Source organism: Lichenostomus cassidix, chromosome 4A (genome assembly GCF_008360975.1).
Source record: "Lichenostomus cassidix isolate B80296 chromosome 4A, HeHo_3.0, whole genome shotgun sequence".
NCBI classification, from domain to species: Eukaryota; Metazoa; Chordata; class Aves; order Passeriformes; family Meliphagidae; genus Lichenostomus; species Lichenostomus cassidix.
Genome location: NC_139485.1, coordinates 6,517,973 through 6,542,231, shown reverse-complemented (window position 1 = coordinate 6,542,231; position 24,259 = coordinate 6,517,973). Strand labels below are relative to the sequence as shown.

General features: G+C 40.7%; 1 protein-coding gene across 3 annotated transcripts in view; it reads right to left on the bottom strand.

The window, feature by feature from the left end:
• Positions 1–24,259, bottom strand: part of AFF2 (ALF transcription elongation factor 2) — a 358,249-nt gene that overhangs the window by 139,134 nt on the left and 194,856 nt on the right. For all 3 annotated transcript variants that reach the window (XM_085060296.1, XM_085060294.1, XM_085060295.1), the window contains exon 4: positions 14,504–14,548. In XM_085060296.1, coding sequence (XP_084916422.1) covers positions 14,504–14,548 — 45 coding nt within the window. The remainder of the gene's footprint in view (positions 1–14,503; positions 14,549–24,259) is intronic.

Here is a 24,259-nt window from a genome sequence, read left to right as displayed (position 1 = left end):
ACAATAGTTCACTCCTGAGGCTCCTCTGTGAAACAGGCTTAACACTTTTCTCCAAGGTGCATCAGGTTAATTTTCTTCAGGGTCTACCTCAGGGAGATTATATGGTCAAAACCTGGTCTGAATGTGTCTTATTGCCTAGGACAATCCTGCAGCTCGATACCAAGCAGGTTTGGTGCTCTTCAGCACCTTTTAACATGTTCTTGGCATTTTTAGGATCATGCAGCACAATTCCCTATGGACCCACTATGGAAGCATCATTATGATGAGCTGCACAGAACCAGAGATCTGCAGCATCTCTAGCTACTCCTGCCAGGCCTGGGCTCCCTGTATGAGTAAAGTGCATGTAGGACATGTGGAGTTCATAGAACAGAATCAACAAAAAAGAAAATCAGACAGTAAAAAATGAAGCAGGACCTTACAGGAAGCACATGGGAAAGATTTCTTGACAGGTTTTATGCCAGTGGCAAATAGGGGCCCTTGGAAATCATGAAGTCAAAGGCAGATACACCCTGCATGTACAACAGCCTCTCTGAACCACCATGTCTTTGTCTTACTCCATTGTCTGAGCTTCCACACAGAGCTCAGGAGATGAGCAGGAGCCATGAGCAGGAGCCAGTGCTGTTTTTGTGACAAGTCATGGTCCAAAGACAGGCATGTACTGACCAGGAATAACAACACTGACTGGAGTGGTGACTCTGCTTCCCAGCCAGGAGGAATCTTTTCAGCTGCAGGGATGTGGGGTTTGTTCAGAACAGGCCATAATGGTTGTGTGCAAGGAGAGGATGATCCCAGGTTTGCCAGGCACATGTGAGATGCTGGGCCACAGGAGGTATTTCTATTTCCATGTAACTGTTCTTCTGCACAGACCTACTGATGGGTCAGGAATATGGAACTGCCAGAATGGGTCAGACTTGAGGTCCTGCTCTTCTGGGCTGCTACAGACACTGTTTGGTGCTGTATCTTTCACAGAGCACTTTAGGAACACCATGGCAATCATGAGGGTAAAATCCTGATCCCCTGTACTTATGAATTCTCAGCTGTGCTGAGACCTTTTCTTTTTAATATGGCATCCAGAACTGGATTTTCAGTTCACACCAGCTAATACTAGTTTTTAGAGTCTTAGAAGTCAATGATATGCCCATAAATATTCATGTACTTGCAGTAATGTGCACCAAACCCAGTTCTGGGAAGCAAGGCATCCTTCAGCTGTTAGTCCTGGTAACTAAACTAAAGGCTTTCTTGCCCAATACCCAGAACCAGAGTCCTGCTGTGGACAGTATGGCCAATGCAATACCTCCTGTTCTTGGCAGCTTCTCATCCCCACTGAGATGCACAGCCATATCCCATTGATTTTATTTATTCAAAATAATGCTTGTTGGTAACCATCCCCAGAGATGGCACATCTAATTTTCACGAGGGCCCCACAAGGTAGGAAGTATGCATTGAACTGTTAAATACAACATAACATCCTGGCACCACAACAGTATAGTATAAACAAAGGCACAATAAGTCATAAAAAGCTAATTCTTTCAAAAGTTACTAATACCAACATATAATTTCATCTCTGCAATTTAAAAAACATTGGCAAAAACCCCATTCTCCAAGCAAATAAGCAACTGTGTTTTGAAACTATTCACTGCTGGCACTTGTTGAAGGGAATCTGGTAATTTGTTCCATCCATCCTGAGCTTCACAGGCAAGAAAGCATGTCTTGAATCGCCTGTTTTCTTCTCTGAAACTTAGGGTTCACACCAAGAAGAGAGCAGAACTATAATTTACAGTTACAAAACAAGACTACTCCTACCCTGAGGCACTCCACTGTGCACATTTATACAATACATTACATCATCTCCTTTACATTGCCAGATGTAATCAATTCATGGGGTTTTTCATACAAAATACGACAGGGAGTTATATAGTCACAGAACAAGACCTTATCAATGGAATTTATTATAAAATGCATTAAATTTCTGGAGCAACTTATGGCAATATAGTGAAAAAAATAAAATCTCCAAATTCAATATCAGGCAAAATTAGATTGCTAAACTAGAAAACTTCTTGTTCTGTGAGCTTAGCACAGAAACCGTAAGTTTTACATTGTGCAATAATTTTTAGACTAATGTAACCAGCTTATAACTGCCATCCCGACAACATGATGAAACTGAGTCCAAAAATCATCAGGAATTTGAAAAGCATTAATTTGTGCCAGAAAACACCGTCTTGGGCCTTAAAACAGGAGCATTAATTATCTGAAATAGGATATAGGGGAAATTAAGAAACCAGGTTAGGCAACTTATTTGAGTTTAAAGCCCAATTCTTTTGTTTAAGCCATGATTTGCTTTCATTAAGATTGGACTCCGAGTTGTTACTCATCAAATACAAAGAAATGAAGCTACCACATGCTGCTGTACAATACACATTGAAATCCTTTACAAAAGCTGTTTCTTTGCCTTCCAAACCTAGACTCTGCCAGATCTCTTATTCTGCTTACCACACAGGCAGTATTGCAGCAGGGTTTTCCTGCGTGGGTGTGCCAGGGTAGCATTTGTTTTTAATGCTGTTCTTACACAGTCTCATCAACACCTCCACTGTAATGCCGTTAAATCAGCACTCTGAGGCTGAAGCAAAGACACAGTGAACACCTAGAAAAGCTGAAACCTGCCCTTACAAAGCTGTCTTTTTTCACCATTCCTTTTCCTCGTCTGTCATGTTCTCCCTGCCATGTGTCTCAGTTGAGAACTTGCTTCTCCCTTCATTTATGAAGAACTCACTTTCCCCTATGAAGCATGGGCATTTCCCAGTGCCTGTTTCAGAGACTATGAATGCTCTGGGGGGTACAAACTGTCTCGTTTTTTGTCTTATGCAATGCCTAGGGCAGTGGGAGAACATCCAAATATTGCCTGGAAATTTGGAACAGAGATTATGGGCTGAAAAATGCAATGGATGTATCCAAAATGTATGGACAACACAGGCAACTTAATCAGTATTCAGCAGGCCCTGGATGTACAAAGGAACTCCAAACTTGAGCCTGATCATTGATTCCTCTGATTTTGCCACGTTAGTTTCTTTTGTAAAGTTAAAAAGCTTAGCATGTTTGCCAAACAATACACTATGGGTCCTCATTTGTAAACGAGAGGTAGAGTCCTTGCTGCCTCTCATGCTCAACCTTTTAATTCTATTTTCTTACAGAAAGACCTAACCAGCCACCTGAAACCGTCTCACGCAACCTGGCATTTATTATAACAATTTTAGCCTTTAGAAAAGAACAAACATTTCAGTCTGAATTTCCTTTTCCTCACTTGTGCCTTGAAGCAGGTCTGTTCCTGCATCTGTGTGTCCTGTAAATCATGCCAACACTCCCCTTTGATCCACTCCTGCTAAGCTAACAGGTGTAGAAAAAATGCATGTATGTTATAGAAGATGTTTTGATACAACATATACTTTTTTGGCATGTCAGCCTTACCCAAATAAGCCAGCTTAAACAGTAAAGAAAACCAAAGCCAAAACACGCTGAGGTCTTTTTTGATCTCCTTTAAGGTATGGAGGCTTCAGAGAATTTCTGGTAGACAGATTCCCACTGTTGCATACATTTGATTCCTCATTTCCCAGCATGTTCTTTCTTACAAAGCTAGTTGGAGGCTGGAAACATTAAATACTCAGGACTGCCACTAAGATATATGACAGCTGAGGATGTCTGGTCCCACACAGAGTGGTCCCAGTGTCTGAAATCAGCATGTTCTGACTGTGCACCAGACTCATACAGCCTCCTGTGTCTGCATTTTTTAAAAACTTCTGACAGCAAACTACATTGAAACAAACTAACTCCTAAAAACAGGGCTGAAAAAGGGCAAAGTCCGTAACCTTCCTGTCTCAAAACACTACACTACTTTTTTTTCCCACAGGAAAATCAATGAATAGGACACAAAAGCCACAGCACTGAAATGCTGTAAATTCGGTGCTCCTGCATTTAAAAATCATATCTCTGCATTACTAGACGATGACATGTATTGTCTTTTCTGCTTCTAGATGGCCCAAAAGAAATAGCAAACTGTTCATTAGCAACAGTTTATCAGGGATTGTATGAGCAATTTGGAACAAATTGGAGCAAGCCCAAGAAAAGGCCACCCAGCAGACCCATGCCTGGTTGGCTCCAAGCACTTTGAGCAAGTCGCAGCTCCAGCTGGTGTCAAACACTGACAATTACCAGTTACCAAGCAAAGATGAACTAGAGAAAACCTGCCAAAAGATGTGGTTTTCTTTAAGTACAAAGTGCAATGTATTATTATGTTCAAGCAATTACCAAAAGGAGCTGTTGATCTCACTTTACTGGAGACATACAAAGACTGGATGCAGTAACATGGCATTCTTTTTGAAGGGTGACTTGTGTTGTAAGCGAAAGAAGCTAGGAAATGACAATGCTGCTGCAAAGTAGACAGAATGATACATTTAGTCAAATTCCCAGTCTAAGCTCTTTCAAAGAACACAAGCAGTTAGTGCAACATTCCTTAGGGTTCCTGTATCCTTTCAAACATGATAGCTTTCTTGTAGTTTACACTTATCATATTAAGAAAAATGGTAATGAGGAGATCATGACAACCTCTTTTAAAAGCAACAATGACTCAATTGCCAAGTAAAAAAAGGAGTGATAACTATTTCCATGGAAAGAAACCTCCAGTGAATGCCTCACTGCTGAAGCTGTGTTCTTTGTTTTTGTCTGAACTCAGGAATGACAAGGGGCTGCTCTTCAAAAAAATTCTGAGCACCAGTTTTCATTTGATTGGTACAACACTACTTTTTCAGATAAACTGGCAGTTCAGACCTCTTGTTGAAAAGATTAGGGACTCAAGAGGCTAGGAATGATAAAATACTGGAATAAGTGGGAGGGGATTAATTGGCTTGATTAAAAGAAAAAAAAATCACTACTGGGAATGTTCTACAAACCAAACATGAAGTGTTTTTTTTCCTGAGGCTCAGAGGAGTATTTTTAAAGGTTACTGTACCTTGGTGTACACAACATATTCTTTAGTAGGATATACTCATGGCAAAGAAATTAATGGACTACAAAGCCCAAAGGAGTCTTTAACACTCAGTGCTGGTGCAATAAATGCCATCAGAAGATCTCAAAGCATTCCTCACAAAACATCAGTACCTGCCATTTTCCAGCATGTCTCCAGAGGTGAAATTTGGTCCACACTTTAAATACCTTAATCAACCCACAGCAAAGACAATGAACACAACTCTGCCCATTTTTTTCCCATTAACAACCCATGCCAGTCTCCTATGCCCTTGTGGGTCCATGTTGTTTCTGTTTCACCCTGCAAAATACTAGTAGGTATTTCCACCTCCCCCCGACAATACTTGCTTACACACGGCACAGAACTGTTGGAATAGAGAAAACACCTAAACAAGAGCTGTAAAGTGTTGGAACAGGATTTCTAATGACAGCCACACCAGGGCCCTGGCCCCTGGAGCTCTGGAAAGCCATACAGTAACACGTGCAGCAGACAGAATACACAGGGTATGCAGAATGTCGAAAAAACTAATCTAGGCACTTGGGTCAGACCTGCGGGTTCATGTTTGGAGACAGTTTTTCTCTCTTGCCCCTGAACAATGGTCAATAAACACCTCAGTGCCTTGAACTAATAAAATCATCTTCATTTCTAATCCTAGAACCTGACATTTTCTTCAGTTGACTTCTGCAAGGCTGGGTGCCTGTATGACTGCTTTTAAATCAAAAAGAAATGTGAGAAATTCCTTGAGAACAAAAAAAAAGAAAAAGAAAAAAGAAAATACAAAACCCATTCTGGTCAGATTTTCCAGCTATCCAAAGAAATTGTTACACCACTGACAAATCAGTGTGGTAGGATCTACAGGCTAATTAAACAAATGTGACAATTTTACTGTGACAATTTGAAAACACTCAAAAGTGCCACCCATCCACAGTGTACATTCTTCTCAGATGTATATTAAAACCCATATAGTGTAATAAGAAATTGAAAGGAATTTACATATTCAATAAGAACACAATTATAAGCACAATTTGAAATGTACAGCTAAAATAGATTGGAAGTTCGTAAGGTTTCTCAGAACATCAAATTCAATGACACACTATCTTTAAAGAAATGTTAGAAATTCAGATAAGCCACAGTATGCAGCATAATTTTAAATATCTGATTGAGCCTTGCTTTTGCCCAATTATCACACCAATAATTCCAGCTGAGGATATCAATGCATTTTGCTAACAACTAATTTAACTTTTAACAATGGCAGCATGGGTGAGGTTCTATTTCACCATTTCATAGAAGGAGACACAGTGGAGCAAAGGGGCATCTCAAGGTTATTCAGGAAGATTAAAGGTAGGATGTTTTATCTGAATCTATGTATTCAAGCATTTATTGAGAGGGTGTTCAAAGACATGAGAAGATGAACCATACCAGTCTCTCAGTGGCAATTTTGAAGTGTTGTATTCTGAAGACTCTGAGAGCTGCAATGATCTCCACAGGTAAGAAGATGCCTTCAGAAGGAGCTCTGCTGACTATGGTGCATGGCAGACCAATGGCACACAGCAAAGACATGAATTCTCCTCCCCAAAAGGCAGCTTCCAGAATTATTCTCACTACAGAATGTGGAACAACTTGAACTGGAGACAGATGATGACCACAAGACTGCCTGCCCATGTCAGGCTGCTTCCACAAACCTCATGGGGGCTGGCAAGTCTGCCTGTGTGTCTCCACATGACTCCTCCCAAGGAAGAGTCCACCTGCTTGTCCAAGGGGTCTCTCAGGAGGAAATAAAGTAAGTTTTGGTCCATACATCATTTGGTGTCTGTATTCATGTCTTAAGAAGAAATTAGGAGTGGCTCCAGTTAAACTGCTTCTTAGCCTTTTTCCTGGTCTGTTTCTCTTGACTAATTACATATGGCTAACTTATCTTCCATGGACCCCATGAGCCTCCTCAGTAGTGCTGGCTTATGGGGAAATTTTCTACCAGGATTTAAATCCCATAACACTTGCCCTCAGGGCTGCAAAAATGGAACTCTTCCCATTTCTGTTCCCAAAGAGCCACAGAAGATGTTACAGACATTTCAAATCAAAATTGTTTCTAAAGCATGCATTCCTTTCAGAAAGCCTAACTCAATTTTAATATGTTTTCAATGTCTTTATTCTGTGCCTAAAGCAATTTGTTATGTAGAGTACACATTATTAATCTATTTAAATGAAAGGTAACATTGCTAGCAGTTTAAACACTCAGTGCCCATATTTAACCATGTTTTGCTTTGACAGGACAAGATGAAATAACAGAAATGATTAATCTGAGACCAGAGAAATATTCTACTACTTAAATCTCAAAACAAGACTAGATTTTTTTGCCTCATGGTCTGTCAGTAAGCTGTGTAAGTGGAGTATGGGAGCTTCAGGTGGCTTTTCTGCTTGGCCACACTGCAGACTGTGTTGTTTTGGAATCAGCAGCAGCACTCTAGGACAGACACACAACAGGCTCTGGAGTTCTTCATCATCATGTTTTTATAGACCATAAGCTCATGCAGCCCACAAGGTCCTTAGGGGAGGATACCTGGTACAGCTAGAGCCAAACACTATAACACTATAGCAGTGTTTAAAATTTTCTATCCAGTTCAGCACTTGAGGCCTTCTTCTGTTCATGGGAGCAGACAAAAGGTCAGAGTCGATCTGACATGCCAGATTCCTTGGGTCTGTTTTCTTTTGCACTTTCACTCCAATATAAGGGAGTTACTCTTTATTTACAAGGCTGAAAAAGGATGGGAATTCAGGTCCCATGGGTCTCCAAATTGGGAGTAGGAATCTTAGTTTTATGACATTCTCCACTCAACTACAAGACTTCACCAAATTGTTTTCCTACTTTTTTGTTTCTTTCACTTATTTCTGGAATTGCAAAGCTTAGTGGTATTTGAAAATGTATGTAAAATAACCAATGCTTTCAAATGCTGCAGGGAGTGCATCTGATCTTCCACAAGAGTTCTGAAACTTACTGTCTTTTCCTCTAAGACAATGACTTGCTTCAATTACTTTCTTGTTTGAACTGGCTTTAAAACAACTACTTTGTATAGACTTATAAAAGGTAATTATTTTTATCATAACAGATTACTTAGAGTGAGGATGCTGAGAGTGTAACGTAATACATAGTGGATTGTTTCTTAGCTGACTGTCAGTGAGAAACTAGAAGTGGTTGTTTTGGTGCAAAAGAGATGCTGAAGAGCTTGGAAAACAAACTTCACTTCCTCACTGGCAGTCATTCACTTATCGTTTATCATGGGAGTACTTTGTTTCTCTTCATGAGCAGCAGCACATGTCCAAACTCTTGTGATGTCAGCTCCCTTTACAGTAATTTTAGTAGCAATGGTAAATCTGGCAATGATGGCAGAATTATATAATACTACTGAAATCGGCAATATTTCAATTTGGCAGTACAAAAATGTGTGTTAAAATATTATGGTAAAGGAGGTAAGAAAACAGAATTGAATAGTGAGTTTGAAATAGGTGCACAGCAATCTCTCTCTCTTTTCCTGAATACCTTTTGTAATCTTTTTTTATTGTTACAGTGTAGACAGGCTGCAATAGACCCACATAATGATCAGATTTTACATTCCAAAGTTCTTTGCTAAATAATTTATTTAATACCACTATGAAAATAAAACCTTTATTTGATAAATGTGCCTGCAAGCTGGAATCAGACCTTGCTTGTCTGTCCTGACAAAGGTCTAATCTTTTGCTGCATTACATCTTGAAGAGGCATTTATCCCTGTAACAGGCAGGTGCAGAACACCCGCTTTCGAATACAGGAAACTCTGCACACCCACACGCATTTGTCAGATCAGACAGTCAACCTTTCCTCCCCGTCACCTCCCCAGCAGCACGCAGCCTGCCTTGCCTTCAGCTGGCAGCACAAAGCAGATTTATACTGTAGATTTACATCACAAGCTCCCCTCTCATGTAACCTGCTCCATGCCAGCAGTGCAACAGGAGCCACAAACAGCCACCTGAACCAAACACTTGGATCAACCCATGCAGCTTCCCACTCAGCCAGCCGAAAGTCAGCTCTGAGCTTCTGACACGATGCACCCTCAAGGTAATGCAGACAGCTTTGGGACGGTGCTCCTGAGGTGCCTTTTTCACAGGTGCCACCAAAATGTTGTCACTGTAAGGGTGAATGGCCAAAAGCTTGGATAATCCTGTTCTGCCATGCTCAGGTGCAGCACACAGAGGCCAAGGGTGTGCTCCAGGCTGGGAAGATCTAAGACTGCCTTCTCCAGCTTCCAAAGAGCCTTTTGCACTCTAAGCTTACAGCAAGCTATCCTCAAATGACTCCAGCTATTGATCTCACCCTTCCTGTGTGTATACTGGACAGTGCACAAAATGCTGGGAAAAAGGCTTCCTTTGACCTTCCTGGAATTGTTGCTGAATGCTTGTGGTGATAATGTTTGTGGTGATACTGAGACCAGAACTGAGCTGATCACCTACCAAACCAGGAAGGAGCTGCTCTCAAAGAAATACTCAGCATTTCCATTTTCTGGAATGAGACCACATCTAGAGAGTCCTCAGAGCAAAGAACTGGTCTCTGCTTTTATGTATACCTAAAGAAATGCAGAGGTAACTCCTTTTTATTTAATAACAGCAGCAGCAACATAAGTGAAGCTGCTGCCAATTTATATGAGTATGGGAGGAAGAAGAATTCAATGAACTCAAATGAGATCAGAGGTCAGTGGAATTACCCCTTGATTTATATTGATGTGAGAGCAGAAACTGGTTCTGCCTCCATTGAGAAAATGCTGATAAAAAGCTTGAAAATGCAATGGCTTAGAAATTGCTAAGAAATTAATTGTTTTTATCCACCCAAATCTTTGTGTACATAAGCAAAGTCTAAAGGAAAAAAACAACTCTCAAAGCAGGCTATTACCCGTTCCTTGCACGCTTTCAAAGGCTGCACGCCAGAGCAGGGACAAAGGCCACAGATCCACATTTACACGTGGGTTAACTTTTCAATCCATTTTTTCATTTCAATAGAAATAATAAATCACCTTATCCAGGAGAAAGAAGCAGCTTGACACGAAACATACGGTGCTGGGCTATTTTTATAGCACACCTAAGACGTATAGGGATTCATTTATTTACTCAGCTATTTAAAAGTGGCTACTCTTACTCATTCTCTGGACAGCTAAATGCCAGGTTGCTAAGTTACTGTTACTTGACATCATCTCCTCCCCAACGTGTTCCCACATTTGACAGGTTCACATGATTTACTAGGCCAGTCAGCTCGTTATTCACTTGTCCAATGACGTCTGGATAATCATTTTAAATTCACATCATGTCCTCCCCAGCAAGCCCCCAGACTCCACATGAAAATATTTAAACTACCCGTCAGCTACTAAGTGCATTTGTAACCACACTGGACAGCGTACCTGAATTTTTCAAATTACAATTATTATAATTAGGTTTAGCATCATTCTTCAATGTTGGTTTGGATTTTAGAAGAGAAAACAATTACTGAGGGGCAAATAATGGGCTATATCTGTTACAGTCTAATTTTGTTATGTGAACAGCTCACTTCAGCTGTGGATGAGACATATTAAATCCGTTAGTGCTTTCAATTGGCATGAGGAAGGTAATCCTACACATAATTTGCAGAGTCAAGGGCATTTTCACCTGCTGATCAATTTACATATTCTCCAATGTCATTAGACAGGAGCTAGTCATCAGAAGACGACCATACAAATTACAGACTTTGCTCATTTAACTCCAGTCATTTTTATACTTATTACAATCTGAACTATATTTGGGATCTGTTTTTCTTCCAGACTAGAAAGCTTCTAATTAGTCTCACAGCTGTCCACATAACATCAGAAGTCCTTCTAGTTACTTGATGCCTTCCTACAGCGAATATGCACGTACAAGAATTCTTTTGTTCCTCTAAGCAGGGACAGATTTCCAGGCAGCAGTGCCTGCCCAGATGGTTACAGGACAGCCACGAAAGCTGCAGTGCACAGACCAAGTCTGTGAAATCTCGCTGCTGCCTGATTGATTGCCTGAACACCCAGCCCAAACTTCCAATTTACACTGAGAGTCCTACAGAAAATTTAGTTAAATAAAATTTCCTTTCTCTCCCGTGCATTGTTGTGCGCTTATCACCTCTTTAGGCAGAGGCAAACCAAAGCCAAGGAAGGTCCCTTCTGTGCTCTCCACAGACAGGAGAAGGATCACTGCTCCTTCACCCTCATTGTCACCCTCAGTGTCACCCTCACAGCCCCACGCCTGGGCCAGCACACGGCTCACATCACATGCAGTGACAGCTGGGCACACTGATGGAAAGCACTGGTACAAGCGGCACAAGAAACAGCTTTGGAGACTGGTTTTAAATGTCAGATCTCCCGCCCCATCTGCACTTTGGATCACAACATTTCAATGAACTCATTTTTCAATGGATGCACATAGCAAGTGACAACTTAATTTAAATCCATATTAATAAAATGTGAATTACACACACATACTTTTAATTGCCTGTCTTCCATATTATCCACACTTTCAAAACCATTGCGCTAGTTTGAAAAAAAAAAAAGCCCAGACACATTTTGGATCAGAAGAAAGTGTAAACCACCAGCTATTTGCTTTATCTTTCAATTTGGTATTAGCAATCTGTATCAAATGCAATCTGTACTATCATTACTGTTTGGGCTTAGTTATATAAGAGGTGATGATGGTTATTACTATTATTGTTATTTACCCTTATTTTTCACCACATTCTCAGCCATCCTGGTTAGAAAAGTAAAATCAACAGGAGACTGGTCTACCATTAACCTCTGGTTGTAGTGTTGGGAGCAGTCCTCAAAGCATTTACACAAGATGACATAAGTAGCTAAGTGTTTCAGGAAATCTAAAGGACTGTGAAATTTTGTCTCTGAAGACTCAGGGGTCTGAATGGAGTCAAGACCTTTCCCCTCATTCAGTTGAAAATTTTAGAATAAAAATTCAATTAAACCTTTTTTTTCCAGGGTGGAAAAAAAAAAAAAAAGAAGATGGATTAGGAATTACAAATCTCTACAATTACAGAAACCATTAATCAGGTTCAGTTTGAAAAAAAGAGCTGTGTAAAATCAGAGGTCACAGATCTTTGTATGAGAACCTCTTCCTTATAAAGTCTAGCAAAGAAATCCTCGAGAGTTACTGCGTCTTTCTGATGGATGGAACTGAATTAAATCACTTAATTCCCCAACTCAAAAAACACAAACAAATCAAAAATAAAAACAGAAAAAAGGGCAAAGTTCAAGGCATGCATTGCTCCAAGGGAGAGTGGCAGGCAGAGCACCCTTCCCCAGCCCTTTGGGGAGCACAGCTTGGCAGAGACACAGCCCAGAGCAGAAACTGCCAAGGGTTGGCAATGGTTTGGTTGGGCAAAATGCACCATCACAACCCACCTGTCCACCTTTAGATCCTTTGTGTTTACCTCTGTAACATCCCTGACAGGACAGAAGTGTTAATAACCTGGTGGTTTTACCCAGGGAAACTGCAGTCAGGGAGCTGAGACCCACATTCCCAAAATGTAAATGTGCCTGAAAGGCCAAAAAGTACTTGGCAGGGCTGGAAACTTAATCCAGGTTCTCAAAGTACAAATCTCTGCTGAAACCAAGGGTCATTCCTTCATCTGGAGCTGCCAGCCTCAATCTTCTGACATGGGGCTTCCATGGGGAGCCCAAAGACTGGATTTTGACCACTGCTGGTTATCACATTCTCTTATTTTCTCTCCAGTGCCTGTCAAGCAGAATATGATAGTCTGCGTGCAGCCAAGACACATTTCCTGCTAGCTTGTTCTGCAGCAGAAATTTGAGAAGAACAAAGTAAAACACTGACAAAACCCAGGTACTTCTACCACCAGGTGTGCTTCACTTCCACATGTGGCTGGAATCCTGAGTTGCTGCCCTGAGGGCATCCAGCTGGGGCTGGGGGCTGCTGGGTCTTTGCTGGGCAGTCCCAAAGCAGCTCTGTGGTTGCTGTGCTCACACAGCCCAGTGCAGGCAGGTTACAAAAGGCTGTGGGTGCCCAGAACAGCCAAACGCTGCACCAAGGGCACAGAGCCACCGTGAAGCAGCACCAAAGCACATTCCTGCACATGGCAGGGAGCACCCCAGGGGAACCATGGCTGAGGGCCACGTGCCAGGACTGTATCTGCACCCCAGCACAGGTGTCACCTGCTCGAGGTGCCTTCTGGCTCTGCCAGTGGCTATGGTGCACAGGTTTACTCCAGGCTGGGCACGTTGGGTGCCTCTTGGCACCTGCAGCCACTAGTCCAGAAAGATCTGTTGTTTTGTGTCCCTTCATCAAGTGCCCATTACATGTCCTTGTGAGAGAGATCCCCAGAGACATGGAAACCTGCTAAATCCCTGCTCTGCCCACCCCAAGAGTGTCCCCAAGTTCAATGGCCACTGGTGGCAGGAGGTGGGACTCTGCAGTTCATCCCCACCCTCTGAAGGCAACGGAAAGTCCTGCTCCAAGCTCAACAAGCTTCAGAAGGAAGCCCAGCATATTGTGCTTGTTTGTTGACTCAAATTACAGTCATGGCGTAGGAAATAGGGTCAGCACTCTTGATTAGAAAAAAGACATTTCTGCTTCCTGTGATTTATATGCTCTGTTCCTACATTAAAACTGTCACCTGGATGATTGATCCCTGAAATTTACCACATCACATTTTCTTTTGATGCTGTTTACTGAAAACAACTGCCTTCCCCAGCCAACAAGTCATTCATTCCAAATATAGTAATGAACCTAATTGAAATATATAAACAGGGGAAGAAGACATTTAAAACGCACCAAGTAGTTGGCACAGCCTTTCAACATTTCCTTTGCTTTTGCTCCTTTAGTGTTCTGTCGGTAATAAACCTCTGCTAGCTTTGAAGGTTGAAAGTAAATGTTGGGATGTCTGAGGAAAAGCCCATCTTACACTTTACGTAAGGCATACAACTTGTTGTGCACACCCCCTTTTTCTTATTACATGATCTTGTCGCAATTAAGCCCTTCTCAGTTTGGAGTTGCAGTTTTCTGTACTCAACCACCGACCAAAGATCACAGAAAAAATATGTCTGTAAGTCTTTAACAAAACCATGAATGATGAGCAATTGTAGTCTGGGGGAAGGAGGAAGACTGTATCTCAGTTTGTGAGTGGGAGAATTGAGGCAACTCCACCTCAGGGTAGGAGAGAAACATGTCCTGGATAGACTCAGAGACTGAGAACTTGAAAAGAGCAGGAACATGTGTAAATCCTGACTGAAACAAGCTGGCAGATGCACAGTGTTAGGTGAACTGATCTTACTAAGGAGCACCCTGGGCCTATCCCTTGTCTGTGTCTCTCAATACAGGCCCACTGTTATGTTATTATTTAACTACAGTGTTAAAGACAGCCCTATAAGCCCTCTTCTTGGAAGATGAAAATAAAAGCACTACAATTATACAAGAGATATAAAAGCAAAGGGCATTACTTACCCGCAGTATTTCTTCCACACAGCTGGAGTCATTGGGAAGGGCAACCTAGGTTTAAAGGAAAAAAAGAAATGTTTAGTCAGGTGCTGGATGCAAAGTTCAGTGACTACAACCACACAGGTGAACAGCTAACAAGCAACTGCCTCTGTTTGAAGACTTCTGTATCCACGCTTGCTGCCTACCAAATTTTCCAGTTCAGATCAACATAAATCATCAGCAGGACCCATTTTGTCAAAAGTTGTTTTTTTCTTCCACGCTGCTTTGTGTTACTAACGACACTTTAGAAGCAATAAAGTACTCTGATTTCCTCACAGTTGAGAACTGGCACTAGAATTGCCTGAAACTTCTGTAATTGAAGAAGATCCCACTGTTACTCCTATCGGCAGCCTTCAGAGAGAGGGCGAGGTTTGGTTTAACTTGCCACATGCTGCAGCGAAGGACAGAGGTGATAACAGGAGAAAGCTGTTATCATCAACTATCTTATCCTACAGCTTAATAGGCTAACAGCCCAGACACTCTTAAAACTTAAACATATACTGTAGTAAAATACAGGTTGGACTGTAAGGGTGGTTGCTGATTTTGTTGTCCCTCACTTGCTCAGCCTGTTGCAGGTTCAGTGTCCTCTGCAGCTCACACAGCACACAGGTATCCACCTCAAGAGGCCTGACAGCTGTTCCCTCTCCCCTCAGGAAGATGCAATATATCTCTGCACCCAACCACACCCCCCCCCCCCCCCAGAGATGCTGCTAATATATTCAGTTTGAAAATACTTGTTAAATGGCACTTACAGCATTTGCCACAATCCCTCACCCCAAGGATATGAAAGAGCACAAAACCTTTAAATACTGTGAACAATTACAGAAACAACAGGCAGACGTGACCTGTATGAACAACCATTCTGTAGCACTTGTAGGTAGCTATGGTGGGCTCTTATCATGGAGTAAAGCAGGAGAGGAAGAGACAATTTGAGGAAGGTACCAAAGCACAGGTAAGCCCTTTGTGCCATAAATATTCAGTGAGACTTTTCTGCCCAATTTTTCCACCTTATTGCCCTTAGTAACTAGTTTGGTGAAAGATACTCATGACTAAACTTAATCCCTGCCATCCTAATCTGCTATAGAGCTTGACCAAAAGCATTGACCATGGCCTTCTGCCTGTATTTCAGCCAGCACTAAGCTTCAAGAATAAATCCACACAGCTACAAAAGTCAAAGACCACAGAGACCTCTTACATCACCAAGCTCATGCTCTGCTAATCTTGTACATTTTCCCCATATCTTCTAGTACCATGGCTAGTCTGACCCAAAAACGATAGGGAAATGGGTCTTCCATCTCTTCCCTTAAAATATGGAGTGTTGTAAACTATTTGGTACTTCCTATGTTACTGTGGTTAAAATTTTGTTTTCAGTGCCACCTCAGCTTTTCTGTAGAGCTCTTCCCACTACTCAAAGCCATTCATTACTTCCCATACACAGGCATGCAGAATTATACTACACTTTTCTCAAATGCTGTATGTTCAACTTTTACATTCTTTCCTGATAAACAAGATTTTCCTCCTCTTTGGCTTATTTCATCACTGTTCTCTGAATGCCCAAAGTTCATCAGTATCTTGGTAAAGGATCACCCAAGTGAGTATGACTACACCACAGGGGTATTAGTGATTTTTATCTATTACAGATTATAATTGTCTATAATATCACTTTAAAACTGTCAAACAACCAAAAAAGAGCCTTACCTTTTGTTCCCAGTTTCTAGTCAGCTCAAATTACCTAGCAAGCCTGGCTGAGAACTGCCAGTGGATTGTCAGCATGAATTGCAACAGGCGTACAGAACACCCTCACACCACAGGACTTGGACTTCATGGGATTTCCTTCATCTCCCTACCTTTAACTTTAATCACTGTTTTCCCTCTCAATACCTTTTAAGTTCTCTGCTAATCTGTATTTTCCATTCCTCATCCCAGCTCCCCATTCAGTGAGGAATATGGTTAATCAAAAGGCTAGCAAGCAGGGGTATTACTGCACTGGGCAGTGGGACAGAACATGTGTCTCTAATACACACCTCATTTTTTTCATTGAAAAACTAATATGCTGGAATATGAGAAAACAAAACAACTAGTCCCCCAATAAGCTTAGAGTGTACACATCAGCCACAAAATTTCTCACCACAGAAACAGGAGCAGCCCAAAATCCAGCTGAGTGAGTCAGACTGGGAAGAATGAGAGCAGCAGAGGTACAGAAGCTCTCTTTATTTAACACTCTTCCCTAACATTACCCATGCCAGCTGTTTTGGTCAGCCAAGGTACCATATGCATTTCCTTGTTTAGAAAAGTGATGAACGTGTCCCTGACTATTATACAGGACAGAGCATGTTCTTAGCTGTCTCACAGTCGTTTCCCAATTCACAGCCCTGTTTAAGTTTATGTTACTTCAGAACTAATGATGATAATAACAATAAACATACCATTTAACTTTAATAAAGACCACTATATATTATGCAATTGCAACCAGCTTCTGCTGGCAGCATTTGCTAATAACTTTAAATGCTCATGCATCAATTTAATTGTGTTAATGGCAAAGAAGATTTTAATGGCTTGACAGAACTTTTGTTCCCTTTGGCATTGCTTTGTTTTGAATCACTGGTATTAAAGTAATGCAAGATGTCAAAGTGCTGTGATTGTCATATAGGGAGATCCAAGTAGGAGTGAGCACAAAGAGGAAAACATTTAGATTGATGCAAACATTAAAAGAATAATTATTACAACATGGCTATCAGAGAGAAGATCAATGTAAGAGTCTTTCAGTACATTACTATTAATGGATTTCTAAAGAAATGAGACCATTTTTCTAAATTCATGCTGCAGTTGCACATTCTAAGAGACTTAAAAGGCACAGATCTATTAGAAATTTATTCTGTCTTGGAAAAAAAAAAAAGAAAAAACAACCTCTCAACCTTTCAAAGTGTGAATTAAAAATTGCGAGTTTAATTGTCCATAAACACTGGCGTTCAGCTAACAAGTGCAAGCAGGCCCACATGGCACACCATGGCATCCAAGCAGAGATTCATCAGGACAGAGTGAAACAGAGCAGATACAATATTCATCACTTTCTCGAGTGCCAGCGCTGTAACAAATTGTTATTAGAATTGCCATTAATAAACTGCCACGCTCCTCCTGTAGTTTAGTCAAGATTGGACATTCATCCCATACTACTACTTTGCTAATCTAATAAAAATTAAGCATTTTAGCACCCATTATGTGATTCTCCATCTCCTCTCTCCTCTTCAGCTTTCAACACTAATCAGAGTCTAAAAAGGAGGGCACAGCTTGCACTTGTGCACACTTTTGGTGCTTTTCTTCCTTTTGAGCAGCATAGTCTAACTCAGCTGGAAAGACAGATTCCAGGAATTTGGCTTCTGCAAGACCAAGTGGATGCAATTCACATCATGAGCTCTTCTCTCAGCCAGCAGTGCTCTCACAAACCCCAGTCTGAAGAACAGTGAATGCTACATAAGCTGCAGACAGACGTCCTGAGGTAATAAAACTTCAATCAAAGCAAGAAAATTTCACAACAGCTACATGCTACACTGAACTCATTTTCCAATTTCCTTTTAATCTGGCAAAACTCTTTTGCATCAAAACGCTTCATGTTTACTTTTAAATATTGCTTGCTTAAAAAAAAAAAAAAAAAAGAAAAAAAGAAAAAAAGAAAAAAAAGTAAAAAGGAAGGGTCAGATGGTCAAAATATTCCACCTAATACAAGCCAGTATTCTACAGCTTTCGGCACTTTTTGGTCTCGCAGGAGAGAGGAGAGAGCTTAAATGATGTGGAACCAAAGGTTTAATGTATGGCTTGGGTGGCTCAGTGCTGAACTTTAAAGGGAGGGAAGGAGGGCAGAAATCTAAGAGTGAGGGAATAGTAGCCTTTAATGTTATACAGATCAAATGACGTTGGGTGAATGGTTACAATATCTGATGAGTCACATTGGTCTAACCTTCCATTTATTCATTCTACAGTTCCTTGACTACTCTTACCTCCTGGACAATTTATAACCTGCATGAGATCAGATTTTGTTTTTGTGGTGCAGAAATATCATATAAAGACCCTTTTCCCTGAAATTTACATCCAACAGCAGACATTTCCCAGAAATGTTAGCAACACAATCTTCCAACAGAGTTGTGAGAATAGTTCTGAAAATTTAAATGTAGTGCCATAAAGCAAAAATACACCATGAATAATGTCTTTGCCAGAACTGACTGACTACATTTTCATCTGGATAAACTGTTCATGGACAATCCCCTGGTTTTATTGACAAGTGTACGTTCACCAAGTAATCTCTTCTTCGTATCTTTGTTTTATTGAAAAGATAAGTGTAGCATGTAAAATGAATGTAGGAACCCACTCATTTTTTGCACATGAGCACCTATGTGCTTATACATCAACAGCTCAGCTTTCCTTGTCATCTCCTTTATCAAGGAATCCATTTTGACTCTGGGGAAATGAAGCTCATGCTACTGTTTACTCCTTCGAACACGAATTGATTTTTCACTTGCCAGCATGAAAAGATCCTGTGCATGAGCCTTGATTGATCATTTCCAGTGTGCACCACACAGTGATAAGAGGAAAACACTTAGAAAACCAGAAACAGCAAAACCAGGACAGTCAGCAGAAGCCTCATCCTCTGAGTGCCTTCAGCTCCTGACAGGCTTCCCATTAGAGGGTACTTGGGTTTTCTGATTTTTTTTCTGATTAACACAAGTGGGAAACGGATGGGGCAGTACTAAGAATAGCAGAGTTTCCAGATACAACACACAGGACTAGATGACCTTTGAACATCCTTCCAACCTATAGGAACCTAGGGTTCAATTCCTGCAATATGCTCATTACAAAGCTAAGAACAGGCATTACTTCACCTGCACTTGGAATATGCATCCATGTCCTTCCAACACCACCTTGCCTTTGACTGCCATCACTATTTCCTTGAATGCTCAGGCTTCTTTTCCTCACTTTAATCGCACCCAACATTCCCTTCAGCTGCCATCTGACTACACATTCTCCTCCTGAGAAGATTGTTCCACGTTTACTTCAAGTAAAGTTCACACTGCTGCTCAGAGCCCACCATTCAAACCTCCTTGGATTGTTTCACAGCTCATGATTCTGTTTCCTAACTCAATACTGTGTCCAAAAAGTGTCATTCACGTTAAAGACACCTAGAATAGATGCCAACTAATCTCACTAGCTGGGAGGCTCTTGGCTCTTACTCACTAATTTTAGTGCAAATGTGTAAGAATGGGAGCAGCAAAAGAGCAAGGAATGAATATTGCAAGCTGATGGTAGGTTTTTTCTGGTGTATTTGATATTTGTGGAGATATCAGCAACATATTTTAGGGCTGTATGTTTGCATTTTGAAGGAAACTGAATGAAGTTAAACATGGTGGTATTAAAAAAAAACAAACCCAAAATTGCTCCCTTGGTATTCACATACATACATGGGTTTTTCACAGGCTTATTCATTTTCAAGGGAGCCATTTGTGGGTCCTAAATAATGTATATCCACTGTTTTCTTTCAGTGTCTCCACTGTCCTGGAACCAAAATACCATGAGAAGACTACATTTCCCATTATTTTAACCCCAGAAATATCTCCCGGGGCTTATTAAAATGTCTGTGAAAATATATACTTTTTACATACATAAAATTAAGAGAGAAAGAAAAACTATTGCCTAAAACAAAATACAGAAAGCTGCTCCTCTGTTCTCCTTTAATACAAATACTGCAGAAGCTGTGTAATATATGCATTTACTGGAGAACCTGAAAACACGAAAGAGTTTTAAAGAGTGAGTTAATTCATTTGTTAAGCTAAGGCAGCCTGGCCTGAAGTCAGAGCTGCTATTCCAGTGGTGCAGAAAGAAGTTTGTGCCTTTTCCCCCAAGTAAAAGCTAGGAAAAACAATTTACTAGTGTGGTCCAAAATGAGACTGAATCAGACTCACACTGATTTTAGCAACCTTCCCCAAAGGTCTCTAGCTCAGAAGCCAAAGCTGCCCACAATGGGTACCTTTAGTTTTATACAAAAGCCAATGACTCTCATGCTTCTCTCCAGTCACCAAGAGCCAGACAAACTTGTGCACTCACACCAGGAGGGTGACTAACCCCACACTGGAAGGGATTCAGCTTGATCTCCCTATAAAGAACTCAGCTTACAATGACCTTTTTTACCCGTCTAAGCAAGCCCAACTACAAGGACAATGTTTTCTCACTGGCATTTATTTCTCTACAGCAACTTTTAAACCAGACTGACCTGGATGTGACAATTAAACTTTTCTTGTTCTTCCCAGTATGTGCTGTATTTAGTCCATGCTTTTCATTTCTTTGGTGTTTTCTTCTAACAATACCATTTCAATGTTGATCAGCATGAAACAGCCTCCATGAAAGCACAATATGCTGATGTTCAATTTAAACTCAATGGTTCACCATTATTTTCATGCAGTAAATTGCCAAACTCTGCTAGAGAGAGAAGACTGATAAAGTGATCTCTCACTTCAAGATCTCCTGGGAGTTCCTTAATGTAGGTAAGGCTGAACATTTTACTTATGGAATATTCTGAATGTAGTATTTTAGAATCTCACCATAATGATAATACCAGAGTATCTGATAATGTCAGTATTAAGCCAGGCCCCAGCAAAAGTGGCTTTTGCAGTACTTAATTTATGACCAAAACACTGGCTTGCATGGAGGCTGTTACAACCATTTAATACTGACAAAGAGCAAGGAAATTTGGAATGTTGAGCTTTTTCCTTCCTTCCTTCCTTCCTTCCTTCCTTCCTTCCTTCCTTCCTTCCTTCCTTCCTTCCTTCCTTCCTTCCTTCCTTCCTTCCTTCCTTCCTTCCGTCCTTCCTTCCTCCTTCCTTCCTTCCTTCCTTCCTTCCTTCCTTCCTTCCTTCCTTCCTTCCTTCCTTCCTTCCTTCCTTCCTTCCTTCCTTCCTTCCTCTCCTTTTGTTCCTCCTTCTTCAGTAACTTCAAGTACTTTTTTACTTACATAAAATACATACATTTTCTTATGTGCCTTGGCATTTTCACCTTATTCTGGAAGATGTTACCTTATACATTTCCACCAAATTGATGATAAAAGGTGCCCTGACCTAAAATGCCACCGTGCACTTGTCCACTTGAAACATCAAAGCCTGACTAACAGACTGTGCAACCCTCTGCTGCGGTGAGATATGTGGTGTGGCAGAAATAATGATCAAGTGTCTGTTTCTTGTCTTCCTTTTGCCAGTGTGAATCAAATTTACCTTCTCCTAAGACAATGGAGCAGTATTAAAGGCATGTGAAGGGAGCTTGGCTTACAAGTCCATTTGCCCTCAGTTCGGGGGATGTAAATTAGACACTGTATTTACTCCCAGTGTAACTCTTTGAGTAGAACCTTTTGGAAATCATGCACAATCCCTTTACTACACAGACACAGCTGTCTAAATGTAAGTTGGAGTTGGATCTCCTTTAAATCTATTTCACGTTAGTGAAATGTGGTGCCTGTTCCCAGGATGTGCCAGCATCAGGCAGGAGCTGTGTAAATTCCTGCTAAAATAGTAGCAAAGTCACCGGGTCAGACTGTGGCCTTGGCCACAGGACTAAAACTCCCCTGATGTCAGTGAAGTTGCATCAGTGTAACCTGAAGCATTATTTGACCCTGTGAATTCAGAGTGTAACATTTCTTCGGAGGTTTTAAAGAGAAACCTTCTTAAATGTGTATTTACATCTGACAGTAGCTCTATGGTAGCTACAAGGATACAGTGGGTGGTTGTGCTGGTTACCTGTGTCACTTCTGCTTTTTAAAGCAGGTATGAATGTCCTCACAGAAAAATGTCCTCCTGGGTATAATTTGTATGGCAGTTTGCACAGCTGCAAGGCCAGGGCTGGGACCCAAACTAATTGCTCAGAGCTTGTTTGCAAATTAGTTGTTTTCATACATCCTTCCACCACAGTCACAACTTGCAAGTCATGACCTCAGACTGTCTTCAAAATACAGGGCCAGAATTCAAAGGGCAAGGCCCTGTTCCTGCTCTGGGGGAAACAAAACATATGTATTTTCAAATATCTTAGGGTTTAAATACCGACTCTACCTGTTAGCATAACCAGTGTACACAGGCACATTTTTAACATAAATTTCAATCAAATAAATTAAATTCTTATAGGAAATAAAAGCTATTTTCCTTTTACTTATATAAAGTAGTTCAATTAATGAATGTGTTTTTATTGTGATTGCATCCAAACTCAGGCTACATTTTTTTAAGAGCCAGATCTTATTAAATAGTAAGACACACAATTATCCCAACTGCCATGAATGTCATGGTTATCTACAAAAGGGGAGCTAAAATAACACTTCTTGGACAGTACAGAACTTAGAAAAAGGAAAATCTGATTTTGAATGGGATCTTTATGGCCTCTCTTTTAGTTACATTTCTAATTAAAATGCTTTGATCTATTAATGTCAAGGGACACAGCTAAATGTATTCAATGCAAAAGTTGCATACTTTTCCTGAGCTCCCCAAATCTCTTAGATCTGTGTGCACTTATGCTGCGTGCAGTTAAACTGCTCACTAAAATGAAAAGATATCTAAGAATAACTCACTTCCATTAGATTTATAAATCACATTAATTAATTCTACATCTCCAGTGGTGTAGAGACCAAACTCTAATGCGAGATCTAATTAAAGAAAAGGGAAAAAAAATTGCAATTGAAACACAGAAGTAACTGTTTAGCCTCAAATTAATGAGGCGCTATGCTAAGCAAGAATGTCCATAAATCCCTAATGAGGATTTTAAACACATTAAAACTTCCTAATACAAAGTGTTTGCCTTCCTTTTATCCAATAACAAATAAGCCAATAATTTTCTGCCTCTAAATGACACTATTAACTGTCATGGCATGTTTTATTTGACAAACCCTCCATTCAAATACAGTAAAACCAATTAATTTGCCTGCTGTGAAATGTGTTTCTTGATGGCTTTTATGTGATTTTTCTTCTCAAAGAAATGTAAATAGGAAGTCAATGTAGGTGCCCGATTTTGCTTAAAAATACGACGCAATAACTATAGATTTTCTAGTCAGTTTGCATTTCAAATGAATTGAAAGATAACCCCCATTTTCAGGTCATCAATCACATAATGGTCTCCTGATAAGTAAACAGTTACAGAGTAATAGTTTTATTACTAGGGAAACGGTCCCATATTTGAGCTGTGATAGTTGCAAAATTACCACTTTGTTCCTCTATAAATAACCGTTTGCACTTGGCCTCTGGCACCCCTGGCACCCACCGTGGGCAGCACCAATGCCCCTCTGGGTCCACACCACAATTAAACCACATGTCTTGGAAGGGTGAAGATGGTGATGCATTAAATTTTTTTTTTTGGTCAGAAAAATCTATAGAACAAATAAAAGATAATTCTGTGGTTATAGTGGTCCCCTGGGCCCCACTTAGCAGATCTCAGCAGAGCAAAGCAAGACCGTGTTACAACTGCCCCACATTAAGCTGTAAGTGAATCTCTGAAGCTCTGCTAAGGTTTTGCAGCTGGGAAGATCAGCCTGCTAAAAAGTACATGTTACATGTCAGAAACAGACCATTGTCTGTGCCCATGAACTGAAGGCAAAGCAGAGGTAATGCCCTGCTTTATGGGGCCTAACTGAATGCCAATTAATCTTTACAACATAGGGACAGTCCCACCAGCTCTTGCACTGCATCGTGATCACATGGACACTGTGGT